Raw genomic sequence first — 16085 nt, 5'->3', positions numbered from 1 at the left:
AAACATTTTTCTTAATGGAAAGATTTGCATGAAATTTGACTGAACTCTGAAGGTTGTGATGCAATATAATATTTAATATGTTTTAATTTATGAAGGCTTTTATGTATAATTCTCATAAGACACATTTTGGATAAGTGAGGCCATTTTTAGATTTGACTGTTACACAAGTCAGAGATAATGATATTCAATAGAACGCTAGTTCTGGAAACCAGCTTTCAGGGGTGAATTTATATTTGTTATTTTCCAGAGTTGCCTGCTTCTGTTATTATTAACTGTGATCTCATTAAGAAAAACAAATTTCACATATGCTAAGCTGGGCCAGGATCAATGTGTATTTTAATTTAAGATCTTTGGGGAACATACAGATAATATTGTTGACTTAGTATGAGTCATTAATCTTCCAAGACAGTGCAAGGCACATCTCTTAGGGTCTGTCTACCCAAACAGGTTTACAAGAGAGGTCTATGGCCATTTGAAACATTCATCTCACTGTAAAATTGCAGTTGACTGAATTGATATTTGAGTCTTAACAATCCTGATGTGGAAAGGGAGAAAAAAGGGAAAAAGTTTGTTTGGCATATGTGAAAGTTAGAAAAAGTTACAGAGTGCAAGGAGTACTAGGTAAACTCTATTACCCTTTGTTTATCCTTGACTACACTTCTAGGTTTGGTATCCATTAGCAAATGACATCTGGTTTTTCATTTGATTATGGCGCTCGCTTTCTTTCTTAAATGATTGTGTTAATGTTGTGGTGCCCTGCTAATCACCTGCAGGGATTGTCGTCTGTGTGTACGCACACTGCACAAACAGATAGGCACACACATCTGTGAATGTGTGTTTGCATACAGAATCATGGAATCGTTTAGATTGGAGCCATTGACTGAACCCTGCCAAGTCCACCACTAAACCAAGTCCCTAAGTATCCCAGCTACATGCCTTTCATATACATCCAGGAATGGTGACAGCCTCTCAGGGCAGCCTCTTTTGATGCTTGAGAACCCTTTTGGTGAAGAAATTCTTTCAAATATCCTGTCTAAACCTCCTCAGACTGACAGGTCTGTAACTCCGAGTTTGAAGATACTGTAATGATCAGTCTTGAAGTGTGTGGCTCTGTCATGGTGGGGAAGTGGAGATTACTCATCTTTCTCATCTTTCACCATTTAGTTCTTATGTGAAAGAGTCACGGAAGCTGGAATTGAACTGCCTGCATGCTGTGTGTTTCTCTAGTCCAGTTGAGTAGTGCACAGTGTTGCAGCCCAGAGGGAGAGAAGGTGGCAGTCAGTACTTACTAAAGAGAAGAAAATCTAGATTGATTCCTTCTTTGATTTGAGGTGCTTTGGGATGAGAGCACCTGTTGCCTTGGCACTATCAGCCTAGAGACTCCCATTCATGGAGACCGTGCTGCACTATGCCTGTATACACATGTATGTGCAATATATATATACACCCATACAAGCAAACATGTCTCGTGTGAAGAGTTATTGTGTGAGACAGAACACTCTTGCAAGGACTATATCTCCTACTCACAGGAGTCCAAAGCATGCCTTGTCATTTTTGTTTCCTCTTAAATTGTTAAAGAAATGGATAAATGGGAACAAATGACTGCTTTACTGTTCCATATATTGCTTAAAATCTTAAATTTTTTTATCTCTTTTAAAAATAGTATAATGAAGATACACTGAGAAATAAAATGAGAAAGCAACATTACAAGCATACTGTACTTTGCCACTTTAAACAGTTCAATTAAAATAGAATATATCTGTTATCCATTTCCAGAAAATTGAGAGAAAGATAATTGACTGATACAAAATTCTTCTAATTTACTATTTTTTTCCTGTCCTCTCTTCTTCAAATACTGATAAATTTTTGGAAAACTGCATGAACGCACTGTCCAGTTAAAGCTTTGGAGTGCTTTTGTTTTGGAGAGCTAGAAAGTCATGGAAACGTCACTCTGACTTTCAGCCAAGCATGTAACCAAGCACATTTCTGGACAGGATAATGTCTGATTTGATTCTTTTTCTTTAAAAGGGACAGTCTTCTGCTGTTGTGTTTGTTTTTGTTTGGTTTTTTTTCCTCAAGAACCTGATCCATTACCACACAAACTCATTTCTGCCAAAAGTACTAACAAAGAGCATAGGAAAGTATGGTTTGGTCAAGTGGGTCTTTCTATAGTACCATCTTTAGTACTGGATTGAAGCTTGAAACAACAAAAGCTGAAACAAAGTCTCAAACAAATACAGTATCTTGAGGCAAACTGTAGTGCTGATGAAAATGTACCTCTTAGTTTGATCTATGACAGTGTGGTCACTGTATCTAACATTCAGAGAACATCAGCCAGAACAAATCAGGAAAAAAACCCCTTGTATTAGTATATTTGAAGATTTGGATGACTTTTCATTCCTGAGCCCTTAACTTGCATGTAACAACATTTTCAGAGCTTCTCTGTGTCTGAGCAAGATGGAGTGATAGAAAAGTAGGGTTTTGTTGGTAAGAAAACAGAACAAAACCTGAAGAAAATCTTCGAGAAAAATAGGAATTATGGCAAATCTAAATATAATTCTGAATTGGCACCTACTTTAACTCTTGTCTTACTTGACTCTGGGCAGAGATAGAAAATCTGTGTGTAATTACTGTGATTAATTTGTATTTCATTATCATCCTAATGTTCAGTCTGGATTTGTTCTTGTTGTGCTATGAGCTGTATGGCCAGAGCCAAAAGAGAGCTCTGTGTGTGTGTGTTATGTGTGGAGATGTGCCAGGCACAGTGTATGTCAATCAGGTATCATATGGACGTGCATGCTGGCCAGCTATAGTATGCCCCAGGGGAGTGTCCTGCAAGTCTTGGTATCATTTTGCCCACCCTGGAAGTTGTGTTCCTGTCTACAATTCCCTCTTATGAAATTCTGCGCTATGTGTCCCATACTGCTGAAGATGTGGGTTCTTAAAAGGGAAGATGAATGGGATTGGAGGTTTCTTACTGAGAATTCATTGTTGAGAATGCATTTGTAAGCATTAGAATAACTTGATGAATTTGGTCATTTAATTTTGGGGGTTCTTTATTCTGGCTAAAATGAGGTGTTTTTGAGGAACACATCTCAGACACAATGCAACAGTAATTTGACTGAATTTCAAAGTCTAATGTCTTCATCATGTACTTTGAAGATGGGTGGTAAAGGGACTAGTAGAGAAAAGTGTAACTTCCAGTCACAGAGTAAATATAGAGTATATACTTATTAAAATAAACTTCTCAGTAATTGATTTAGGCTTTTATTAAAATAGATCCTTTGATATCTTCCTATGTAATTCTGTTGTATGAAGATTCATAACGGAATAACCAGACTTAACATGAAATAGAAATAATCATCATAATAAAAACAATTAAAAAAATCTTATCAGAAGTTATTATTACTTTTGTCAGCTCTGTTATCTAAAAACATACTCCTTGTACTACTTTTTAGAAATGTCTGATTAACATTTCACTGTTTCCTTTGGATAACACATTAGTAGCAGACTGTTATTTCTGATAGGATGGACTTTACATAAGGTAGTTAAGGGAGAGCTTGGGGAACTGGCTGCATTTCAGGCCTGCAAATAATTTACCTTCAAACACTGGCTCAGGGTTATGGTGACATATTTTAAGGTATCACCAGATTCGATCCTCTGTGACTTGATAGAAATGCACTGAATGATTTTTGAATTGTTGAAAGGATAACAGATCAGAGTGTCTTTGGTTGAATCACTGCAATTATTTCCATTTGGACCTATAGTACTGTCTGTTTTTTTATGGTTCTTTTTTTTTAGGATTTAGGAGTCTTGGACTGGTATTCTTTATTGTTCAAATTACTGTAGTACTACTGCTTTGGAGGCAAAACTGTGCTACGGTTCATATGTTTATAGATGCTGCTCTGCAAGGAAATGGGAGGTTTATTGGTTTTGTTCCTTGCCTTGCACAAGGAAAATAAAATACAAATTTATTTTAGAATATCCTATAATACAGTATAATGGCCAAGCAAGTCTACATCTAGACTTGCAAGGGTGGAACACTATGACACACCAGGCATCTTGATTTCACTAACAGGCTTTGAGGACTGGGTGCACAGATCAGTTTTTGGAGTGTTCTGTAATTTAGTTTTTCCCTATGAGTTAATATTTTGCTCTGTTTCGGAAGTAAAGTACATCTGGAGTACACACGAGGATTTACTAATTAAAAGGCATCTACAAGGGTAATCCCTGCCTTGTATCTCTTGGTTTGTGTGGGTTTTCAGTGATGGGCATTGTGCTGGGTGTTGCACAAACCAAACCCATGGCTGTACTGGGAGCTGGTTACTTTCCCAAACAGTTTGAAGTTGGAGTGGCAGAGATGAAATTAATGTTGCGCATATTCTTCAGCTTCTAGTTTAGGACTTGCCTATTGATGTCAAATAGAAGTGCACTCAGAGAGTATACCCACCCATTCTGACCCCAGATATCCTCTGCTCAGAGAAACCTGTAATTTTTGATGCTCAGTACTCATCAGAAGATTAATACTTGCTTTGTATTTATACATATAAGCAAATAGAGATCACCTTATTTAGAGGTTTAAATTCTTGATTTTAGTGGATACTGCGTGGTTACTATCAATCTGTGTTACTCCAGCTGAGCTGTACAGACTAGGAGAGAGTCTTTCCAGTATTTCGTATCACTACTGTTGCTCTCAAATGTACAATAAAAGTCACTTTCAAGCTTTTATTTAGGCGGTTCCAGCAATTCTTTGGAAGTGTACGGTTAATGAGTGTGGGTTTTCAGAATTAAAAATTAGGTGCATAAAGGGCAGTGAACATTAACCATGGTCTCTGGCAGAAACTAGTATAAAATTTTTCATTTTGAGTATAAAGAGTTTTTTAAAGGGCAAAGGGTTTAAGATATAGGCAGCTTCATTAAAGAGGTGACAGTTCACTTGTTTCAGCATTTCATAAAAAGAATCGTGGCCAATTAACTGATGAGTGCATTCAGATATTACAGTGGATACACTGATATGGTAGAACTTCATTATCAAGTGTTATGAATAAAAATAACACCATAATTAATGAACTGCCAGGAGAACCAGAATATTTTCACAAAATACCTTGAATAGTACAGTATTTTTTTTTCTTTTTTTTTTTTAGGTTAAATCATCACTGAGATGTTTATGTATCTTATATTTAATACAGATGGTAATGAACACTAGCTCTGTGACCCCTGGAGAAAGGGTGGGTTTGCACCTTATGTAGATGCTTTTTCTTGTAGTGTTTCTGCTCTTTTTTTTTTAAGTGGTTCTCAAAATGGCAGCTGCTCCCCAGTATGTCCTCATGGAAAACAAATCAGATGATATTTTTCTAAAGAAGTTCCACAAAAAATTTCTTAAATAAAGATAGTTAGTTATGGTATGTATGGTTACATGTGTGTTCAAAAGCGGAGTATGCTGTTACATGGCCTACTTCTGCTTTGAGTCTAATTGGTTATTTGTACATGCAATTATCTGATTTATGTTCACAAATTTGTAATTACATGTGCAAGTTATATGCAGAGATGAATACAGATGGTTGAAAAACAAGCCTTGAAGCAGGACTGTTCATTCCAACTAAAGTTCATACATTTAAATCATTGTTTCAGGCCATATGCAGACTCTAACAGACATAACCACAAGACTTAGGCTTGCTCTACATTAGGAATCATCTCAGCAACTTGAAGTAAAAACTTTTTTTAAAAAATGAAAGCTTAAAATTCTTTTGGATTTGTGTCATTGTGGATCAAGCCTTCTTTTCTGGCCTATTAACTCCATGCTTGACATTTTTATAATATATATAGTAGATGATGTTTTGAGGGGATGTTTTTAGAATTAAAAGCCTAAGAAAAGATGAAAACAGTTGAGGAAAAAATAGGCTTTGCATCTGTTATAGTTTGGGGTTTCATGTGGGTGAATAACACTGTTAGAAGGAATCATTTAGCTTGCATATTTAAATTTTGGGTGCGGTTTGTGCTGTAAGGTTGAGTGAAATGGGAAAGGCATCTGTTATAACTTGACAGAAAGAGCATTTTGTGGGAAGCATGCACTTTATATCACTACTTTTTCCACTTTTTGTAAAAAATCTTTTTGGTAGTTGCTAGATTATTCTCAAAAGACAGCAGTGTAAATAGAGCAAATAAATATGATTTTCAAGGTTTTCTTGTTATTGTTTCATTGTTATTTTCTTGTTTTCTTGATATTGTCAGTATTCCTAAATAACTTTTCCAGGATCACTAGTGCTGTGATTTCTGAGTACTGTTTCTGAAGTAAGGTTTATATAATCAAAAAAGAAATATCAATATGATTTAAATCTGTGCATGGGTTCTCTTTAATAATTGCATTTCATTGTTCATTCAGACTTATTTTCAACTCAAGCTTGAATGGCTGTCATCATCAGAAGCTTGTGTTTCACAGTTATTACATAATCGTGAGAGCCAACATACTTATCTGTTTTAAGAACTTTCAGGAAGATCTAGTGTTTCAGCTAATTAGATGAAGCAGTGAACTTTTTGACTTAATTTACTTCTGACATCATAATTCAGCCGCACAACAGAATTAGCATCATTTCTTATCTATTTTTCCCTTTCCAACAGATGATTTACAGATCTCAATTTCATTAAGAGAACAGGCATATGTCAGTAATATTTTAAGCTTATGTACGATCACAGCTGTATTTAAATCTGGTACTGTAACTTACTCCAGTAACACTCAGATTTCTAACTGGTTTTATTTCATTTCTTGCCCTTTAGTTCATTCATATATTCAAGTAACATGATCAGTAATAGAGAATCTTTTTCTTATATTTTTTCATTGTGTTTGTAGTAGGACTTCAACCATCAGGGGAGAACTGGCAGGTGTTGCTGTAATATATATTTTATATATTCTTGCACTCCTGTACCTTGTGTCTTATACTCTTGTATCAAGAATATTACTAATCTTGCTGAAAAGCAGAGTGATTTGGGCTGCAGGGTTGAGTAGGATGGAAATGACATGCTGTTTACATGACAGTTCTGTTAGGAAAAGAAATAATTCAACGAGGTCTTCTCTACCCCAGCAAAAAAGTAGCATCAAGGACTAACCTGTGCTCCTGAATTACTGCAGTAAATGACTTTGGGATGGGATAGGAAGTGAAATGTATTTTCTTCCATTTATTCTTTCTTCCACTGATAAACTGGTATTGCATTTCTGACCAATATCCACTTTTGGCCATTTTGGTTCAAAAATAGCAGTAAAGTGTTCTGTTACTGAAATGCAATAATATTTCCTCAGCATGATTTCTCCACTCTTCACTCCTGTAACACAACCTAATTCTTTTGAAGATTATTCATGCACTTCTTTATGAAGAGTTTGAAACAGATCTTTGTATTTATTTTTATCAGCATTGTTTGCTGTCTCAGTAACTCCTAATATATCATGAGTTCAGCACTAATTATTGCGTGAGAACATTTTCTGTTTAACTGTGAGAAGAAAAATAAATTTAAAGTAATTGCACTGAGAGTTTTATTGTTCTACAAGACTGCTGCAAGTAAAAAGGGTTCTAATGGTTGTTTTACTAACTGCCAAAATAAATGTATGCTCTGTCTTAGAATTGCATTTTTTTACTTTGTTCTTGAGGGGTAGCAGAAGGGGAAAACCTAAAATAGTAAAGTATAAGGTTTGGATCGATGCACTTTGTCATTTTTTTGCCTTTAAAATGCTAGTTCAGTGCGTTAGAAATATTTATGAAGGTTACCTTGGCAAGCGTTTTCCAAGCAGAGGAATTAAATTACACAAAAGGTTTAGTCAGTCTTCCTAGACCTTATTTTTCAGTACTGACACGCCCTTGGCTCAAGTCTTGCTAGTGTGAAGGCTGCACGTATGATGAGAGCAGCATAGAAGATATCCCAAAATCCAGAATTACCACGTGGGAGGAGTCTACTGCTTGTGCTTTCAGGTTGTCACAGGGCATCCCTGTCTTTGCATTAAATCATCAGGTGACATCTTCAGCCCTTTTGCAGTCTCCATTTTATGGGAGCACATAATAACTACATCCAGTGGCTGATCACCTAAATTTCATTCAGCCAGCTTCTTTGAGGCCAAAAGTTCTGTGTCAGGCTTTGAAGCACTAAGGGGAGATGGAACAGATGAGAAATAAAGCATAGATTTTCAAAATGTAGCTAAATGAGATTCATAAATGCTGATGTAGCTAAAATTTGTGTTGATATTCCATGCTGTTTTAGGAAGTTCTAAGAACTTAAAAAAATACATTAAATTAATACACCAAGTTCTTGTTACAGACTTTCTACCTATCACTTCTGGAGTGTGACTTTTCCTTCCACTCCCCAGTATTACTGATTGTAAAACTGCCTGGCCAGTGGTAACTTCACTGCATCATATATGCCCAGCTACAGATGAAGACAATATTTCTGTGCACTAAACTTACTCACAGACAAGATTAAAAGTAAAACTTTAAAATGTAGAAAACGAACCCTGAAATTAATTAATTTTGTCAGGAAAGGCAGTTTGCCTTCTTACTACTGGTCAGACTGGCAGTTTTATTTAGGGGTACTTCATATATTTATAAAAAATAATTTCAAGGAGTAAACTTTATTAATCAGTTGTTGGTATTGCACAATTATTCCTTAAAATCAAGACATGCGAAAGATAAATGACAGAATTATCTCAAAATTTTGAACACTTTTAGTTTTCTAGCACATGTTTTGCCATGCAATTAGTCATCTGTAAAATGCTAGTGAAGTGCTCTGAGAATTATGTACTACTCATTAAGAGTTTCAGCTGTTTTGGAGCCAAACTTTCCTTGGTACTCAAAGGTCTTGACAGAAATCAGTAGGAGGTCTACTTATTTAAGACTTTCAAGGATGAGACCCTTAAATTTTAACATCAAGTCTGTCTTCTGGCAGATAGCAATAAGAGCTGAATGCAGCCTGGTTACATTTAAAACCCAGCAGATAAGCCTGTAATACTATTGTACTGTTGTCTCTTTGCATGTGATTGCACAGGGCCAGGTTCTCTGTTGATTATGTCTGCTTTTAATTGTTTAGCACTATGAAAACATTTCTAGGACTGAGCTCATACTTGATAATACAACTGAAATTATGTAGAACTTTGAAAATATTATCAAAGCACAACATTTTAACGGATAAGGAACACAGATTCTTCCATTTCTTATTCTTTAATTCAGCCATCTGTTGTTGTCTAGATTTGGTATAACAGGAAGGATATAAGACCAATAGATGTTGATCAAAAGACCAAAAAACCCCGTATTCTCTGCCTTAAATGTAATCTCAATTGCTTCTCATGCTAAGCACAGTGCAGTAGACAAATACACCCTTTTTCTTCAAATGAAAATGCTACAGCCATAGTATTCCTTGATGTATTTATGAAATTGAGGGGATGAAATACAAATCTGGCTGAAAATTGATGGATTTATTTTCAGTCATTCTGGAAAGTGTTCTCGTTATCTAATTAGCTCATGTTAGAGAAAAAATATTTGAGACTTTGAAGATTCACTGATCTGCGCCTTGAGTTCCTCATTCACATAATGACATATTGTAACTGTAAACCATGATGATTTCTACAAAAATAAAGATCAGTTGTCTGTGGGAATGTCTTTTGAGACTTGAGATAATCTGATAATTTTATCACAAACTGACATAAGCTTATAGAAGGCTGATGGATTTTCATAGGAATAAATACATTTAGGTGCTTCACTTCAAAAACTTGACTACTAAGTTAGTAATACATGGTCCTGTAGAAAGCTTTCGTGTTTTTTTCTTCAACATATGTTATCTCACATATGAAAATCTAAGTTTTAGAGCAGAAAATATCTAACTTATTTGTATTTCTAAAAGCAGAGTGGCAATCTATTGGATATCTTTTCTAATGGATAAGCAAGAGACGCTTAACTTCCCTACAGACTTCTCCCTAGGTCTTCGAAACAGTTTATCTTGTGGCTTCCTTTAAACTTTGTTCATATTGTCTAATTTCTGCTTTCTCTAATTTACTCTTCAAAGCACAAAACAGTAGACAGGAAGATCAGCTATGACTTCCAGATGTAGCACTGTTTCTTCCAGTGTCTTCTTGTGGAGTCCCAAAACACTCCTTGACTATCTGTACTATAACCTTAGGTGTTCACTTGGGCTTTTGGGGTTTTGGCATTACATACTGTCTTAGCTCTAAGACTTTAGACAGCTTCAAAATCAAAATGGATAATTTTTGAGTAGTTTACTCATTGAGATAATTAGCATTTCCATAAGAAGTCAAATGTGCTTTCAGAAAAAAACAGTGTAGTTCTTCCAATAATTGTATTCAGATAAAAGATAAAATCTTACAATGTAATGTCTTTTATATGTCTATAAAAGCTTATATACAAAATCTAAATTTGAGTAAAAATAGTATTGTCATCAACTTTTAAATGATGATTTTGTATCTCAGTGTCATCAACTAGAAGAAAAGATTACATTGCTCTTGCATTTAAATGTATCTTTTACATAATAAATCAACTCATACCTATTTAAATTATAGCTTTTTTTTAATACTGGAGACAAATCTGCTGATTTTGATACAAAATAGGAATATGAGTATTTTGAAGTTTTCTTATCTTGGAATGAAAATAAACATGACTTAATCTAAAAATAAGTAGGTCTTTACTACACTCAAATTTATGAAAAATAGCAACAAAATGATTTATTAAGCTATTTTTATCATCCTGTTTATGATAGGTAAACTAATTTGCTATGCTTTTGATGTTTTTTTAAAAGAGTTTATCAAATAGCTATAAAAATGATAATGAACTACAAAACAACATGCGAGTTTTCAATTCTAGTCAAAGTGCTTATTTTTAAAGTAGTTTTTAATGCCATTTTCCCCACAACTTCAGTAATGATTCATAGAAGATTCTTGCAATTCTTAGAGTTTTAAAACAAACCTTACAAAATGGTAGTATTTCAAGTTAGTAGTATGGTTAATAAAAAAAAAATGCTTAACAAATGACAACTAACAGATTAAGTCAAGTATTGCTGCTCAAATCAGTTATTAAAGACAATTAGATGTATTAATTTTAATTATGTATTGCATAGTCTACCGTGCCCCTAAATCAGATCTTCCAGGCCCTAAGATATAATTCTTAAATTTGTTTTACAGTGTTTTTCTGCCTTGTTATAAGAACTTTCCCATTTCTTAAATAGGTAAAGGCCTTTTAATAGTAGATTTTAATAGTAGTGTCACTTAAAAATTCTATCAGGATTAAATAGGTTTCCTTCTCAGGCCCATCCCTAAGAGTCACACCATGTGCCTGAGAGTCTTGTCCAAACAATCCTTGAACTGCCAGGCTTGGTGGTGCTGGGACCACTTTCCTGGGGAGCCTCTTCCAGTGCCCAGCCATCTACTGGGTGAAATATTATTAGTAAGATTGGAATTAGGAGTTTAGAACTTTATGAAAACATTTACTTGGTAAACTTTGGGAGAGATCATGGAATGAAGTTGGGTTGCTGGACTAGTTTATGGCTTTGAGTGTGACCCCTCCCCTTTTGTATACAACAGCACGAGCAATTTGATTGTAGAAGGTGACCAGAGGAAGAGTTCTGCCTTAGGTATTTCAGTATCACTGACCTATAATTTGCTGCTGACCTTTGTTTAGAGATTTGGTCCGTGACCGTTTTCCCTTAGGCTTGAAGAGAGGCGCTTTTATTCTTTAAAATCAAAGACAAAAGCATTCAGGCTGCACCACGGCTAAACTTAGTAGTTAACATCAAAGAGAGTCTTTGCAGGTGTGAACTTGCTTTATAAAGACCTGGAATTCATTGGTACATTGTGCATAGTGCCACATTACCCCAGTTGTGTTCTGTCATGCTGTTGTCAGACCCTTCTACAGTCATATCACAGTAGTGATTTGAGTACTTCATCATAGATACTTTATTGAAACCATTAAAGTTTTCCTACACAGTGGCATTTTTTGGTGGGTGAATATATTAGAAACACTCCATTTAAATCAGATAATTTTTTTCTATAATGTTTTGTTCAGTTTTATGTGTGTTCATGGTATGTTTATTTTTATTGTAAATCACAGAGGAAATATCAAAGAAAATCCAAAGACACTTAATTTTGTTTTGTGAGCTGGAATAAGACAATGTTCTTTTTCTACAACTGTTTGTTGTTTTTTATTTTTTTTTTGGTCATTTTGAACATAGGACAATTTTGTTTATATTAAAGAAAATCAAAAATCCCGAACCAATCAAAGAAATTACCAAGCTTATAATTTTAATAATGACCTCAGCTCAGGACATTAAGTTGGGAATTAATGATTAGTTAAGGTTAATGACTCAATGCCTTGAGTCATTAAACTTCAAGAAAATGCTCTATACTTTGATTGTTTTTGGTTTATTAAAGTTAGGTTGCAAAAGATGCAAAAAAAAAAAGAAAAAAAAATAGAAAGTATTTCCAAACACAGTGGAAACTAATATGAACAGAAAACAGAAGTGTTTTATTATCTGCCTCATTCTGCAGTCCCAGCATAGCTAGAAATGTCATTGTCCCTGATTAGAGTTTTGTTAGTATGAGGACTTAAGGAGCAAAACCTTTCATAGCCCTCTTTCTTTTCTTTCTTGTCCTGAAACAAATTAAGAATGTCAAATGTTTGGCAGGTCATTGGTTAACGCTGCAGTTTTAGAGCAGCACATCACCTTATTCTGCTAAGTTATTCTGCAGTGTCCCCTAAATGAGCAGTTTCAGGATATTAAAGTGGTACCATGCTATGATCTGTACATAGGAATACAAGCCTTTGGATATATGTTGTATGAGCAGGCACATATTTGTGTGTAAGTGGGCAATCGGTATTTTCACTGTCATCCGTCTCTAATTTGTATGCTTCTTAGGTAATCCAGGAGATGGAAAGTTGTATATGTGAGCATTTAACAGACAAGGAGTGCTTAGACCTGAAGCTCTTTATTTTTCCATACTGGACACATGTAAACTGCTGTGATGGGTTTTGCTCAACAATATTGCACAAATAATTCTGAGTCCTTTCTGACATAAAGTAGTATATTTAAAGTAAGGTGTCTTAGTGAGATTTTCACTTTAAATAGAATAAGGGTTAAATGATAACTTGACTTATCTTTTAAATGACAAAAAATAAAGAAATTGCAAGACCTTTTCACACATTAGATATGTATTGTCATTTATCATCTAGATATCAGGCTAGCAGTGCGAAGTAATAAAACATATCATCGAAAAATGTGCTATAGGTCTGAATCACTCTTTCATTCCACCTCCCAGCTAACTGTAGTATTAAATCAAACAAGCAGAACATTTCCTTAGGCAGCCATTGCCTTTTAATTTCCTGAAGAACCTTAAAATATCATTCATTACAAGTACTACACATATTTGGTTTTTAAAAGTCTCATAAATCAATAGCAGGCTGACTGTAATAATTATTACAAGTTAGTGCATAATTTTCGTGCTGAAGGCTGCATGCAGAACTTTAGCATATGCAAACGAGGCAATTCAAACTGTGTATAGATATTAATATGAAGAAGCAGGTAACGAGGTGCAGGCTATGAATTATGCATCAAGAGCGGCTGATCTTCAATGAGGAAAATGAATTCAGCATGTAATCTAATTAGTGATGGAAGTCTATTACATCTAACTGCAAAAGCAACCGTCCTTGAAACAAATTTATTTACAGTCCATGTTACCACTTGAAACAACTTTGAAATGATGTGTAAGACAACAGCTTAATTGTAAAAATTTTTTTGTTTGTTTGTTTCAGTTCTAGACCTGGAAGGCCTCCTAAGAGGACTCAAAGTGTCACCTCCCCAGAGAATTCTCATATCATGCCACATTCTGTCCCAGGCCTAATGTCTCCTGGAATCATCCCGCCAACAGGTAGGATTGCTAGAAACACCTTCACATGGGCAATTGTTTAAATTCATGGCTTATATCCACTTGTTAATAGATTAACAGTCTAGGAAAGGAGCAGACAAATATCACAGTAGTTCCCGTAATGTCACATTACTGGTACACAGACATGTTGTATGTAATGGAAATGGTGGCAACATAGAACTTCAAAATAACTGAACAGATAATAATCCTTTATGATTTTTTCCCCTGTTCTTTTTCTTTATAAACAAAAAACTTTTCAAAGCATGAATTATCTATCATTAGACAATAATCTCCCTATTCATTTTTAATAGATCAGATATCTTCTGCGTTTTTTTGCTGCTTTGCTTCATTAGATAATGTCATCATGAATATAGTTGCCTGAAGAAACTGAGTTAGTTAAAATAACTCCATGCTGCACACATGTCTTTCTTAATTTTTCATCCTGAAATTCTATTTTTGATATGTCTCCTGAGGCCTTACACTAATATTAAGTCCTGTAACAATCTGTTTCTCATACTACTATTTTCTTTTGGAAGTTACTGTACCATCTCTTAGCAGTGACTTGCTCTTAGACATAGTTAAATTAAGAAAGGCTGTGTTGCAGGGAGTGGATGAGCAGTCACCCAAAGATGGAGGCACCCAATAGTCAAGCTGCTGGTGGTGCCACAGTCTCTCTCCTCATGTTACAGACCAGTTAAATGCTGGGACTTGTTTCAGCAAAGTCTACCTGCGTTTCTGCTTCTTGCCCAGTTATTTCCCGCTTATTTGCATGGCTCAGTCTCTAGCACTGATTTTCTCCAAGGCAAAGGAAAGATCATTAACTAGACAGATCAAATAGAGAGGAAGATTACTTGGTCTTGTGAACTGGATGGATGGGTGGATGTTTGAGCACATGCCCATAATCATTTCTCTCAAAGTATGAGCATGATTCTTGGCATGGTCACGGTCATAGATGACTAACATTCTCAAAAGAAATGCTCAGTTCAGGAAACAACAAATACCAGAAGCTGTTTGAATGTAAATATCTTGTCTGGAGGAATGTGAAGAAAGCTTAGCTCAGTGGACAAAAGGGGCCTGTAACTTCAGCCTTAGACTCAGGAGCTACTTTACATGGTGAGATAGACATATAGCTAGAAATATTTTATTTGAAATCTGAAGTTTTTTACAGATGAAGAGTGACAAAATGAAGGGAGGTCAGACAACAAAGATTGGTAGGAGAGAGTTACACAATAAAGAGAGGGAAGGAGGGACAAGACTGAGAGTGTAGGGGAGTATGGGAAAACATGAGGCAAGTAGGACTCATAGTGGTAATCTGAGCAGGTGTGACCAGCAAGAAAAAAATGTAAAAAGAATTGGGATTGAAATACTTGATAGAATAGAATTTATAGGATAAATTCTTGTATAGAAAATAGAGATCATGCAGAGTGAATGCAACATGAGAATAGTAGATGGGATTGATATGGGGAGAGAATGAAAATTTTTGTTGGGCGGAAATATTCATGTTCATGAGGGAGAGATCAAAAATGGCAGAAGCAAAGGGAAATTATTTGGAGGAAGTAAGGAAGAAAAATATCAAAGAAAAAAATGCATGTGAAAAGTAGAAAAGAGATGAAAGAAATCAGAGACAAATAAGCAGACCAAAAAGAGGGAGACAGGAAAAGAAACCTTGTCACCAGTATCATTTGGGGGTTTGTATTACAGATAATATCTAAGAGCAGATTGCCTCTTGATTTTTTTTTAAGAAAGCAGTTTAAAACCACAGCTAATGCCTAAAAGTATCCAGTTCCTCTCTAGTCCTTTAAAGCTGGTCATAACAAGTTAACAATAAAAGTACATGGTAGTAAAACTAGAGATCCAATTTCTTAGAGTACCAGCCCACAAAACCAGACACAGATCTTTTTAAACTTATGATTTTAAAAAAATAGAAGAAAATAATTCAAAATTAAGTAAAATAGGCATTTGTAAGATTATCATTCATCAAATCCTTTTTGGATGGTAATGCTTTGTGAGTCTCTTGCAAAAGAAGAAAGGTTTAAATGCAATCAGTATTACATTTGCACTGGTTTCACATTACATGGCTTACCACAACAGAAGGAGTGGTATGATTTTTTTTCCCATTGTGGTGGTGTCGAGTCTCAAACAGCAGAAAAAATGCAAACAATAACTCTGATAGAAGCGAGCT

At 35.1% G+C, this 16085-nt stretch overlaps 1 protein-coding gene across 5 annotated transcripts in view; it reads left to right on the top strand.

Annotated features, from left to right (window-relative positions):
* The window catches only part of DACH1 (dachshund family transcription factor 1), a 355298-nt gene that overhangs the window by 135538 nt on the left and 203675 nt on the right, over positions 1-16085 (top strand). For all 5 annotated transcript variants that reach the window (XM_066313379.1, XM_066313376.1, XM_066313378.1 and 2 more), the window contains exon 2: positions 13791-13906. In XM_066313379.1, the coding sequence (XP_066169476.1) occupies positions 13791-13906 (116 nt within the window). The remainder of the gene's footprint in view (positions 1-13790; positions 13907-16085) is intronic.

Source organism: Sylvia atricapilla, chromosome 2 (genome assembly GCF_009819655.1).
Source record: "Sylvia atricapilla isolate bSylAtr1 chromosome 2, bSylAtr1.pri, whole genome shotgun sequence".
NCBI lineage: Eukaryota > Metazoa > Chordata > Aves > Passeriformes > Sylviidae > Sylvia > Sylvia atricapilla.
The sequence above is the reverse complement of the archived record's forward strand: the minus strand, read 5'-3'. Positions and strand labels throughout refer to the sequence as shown.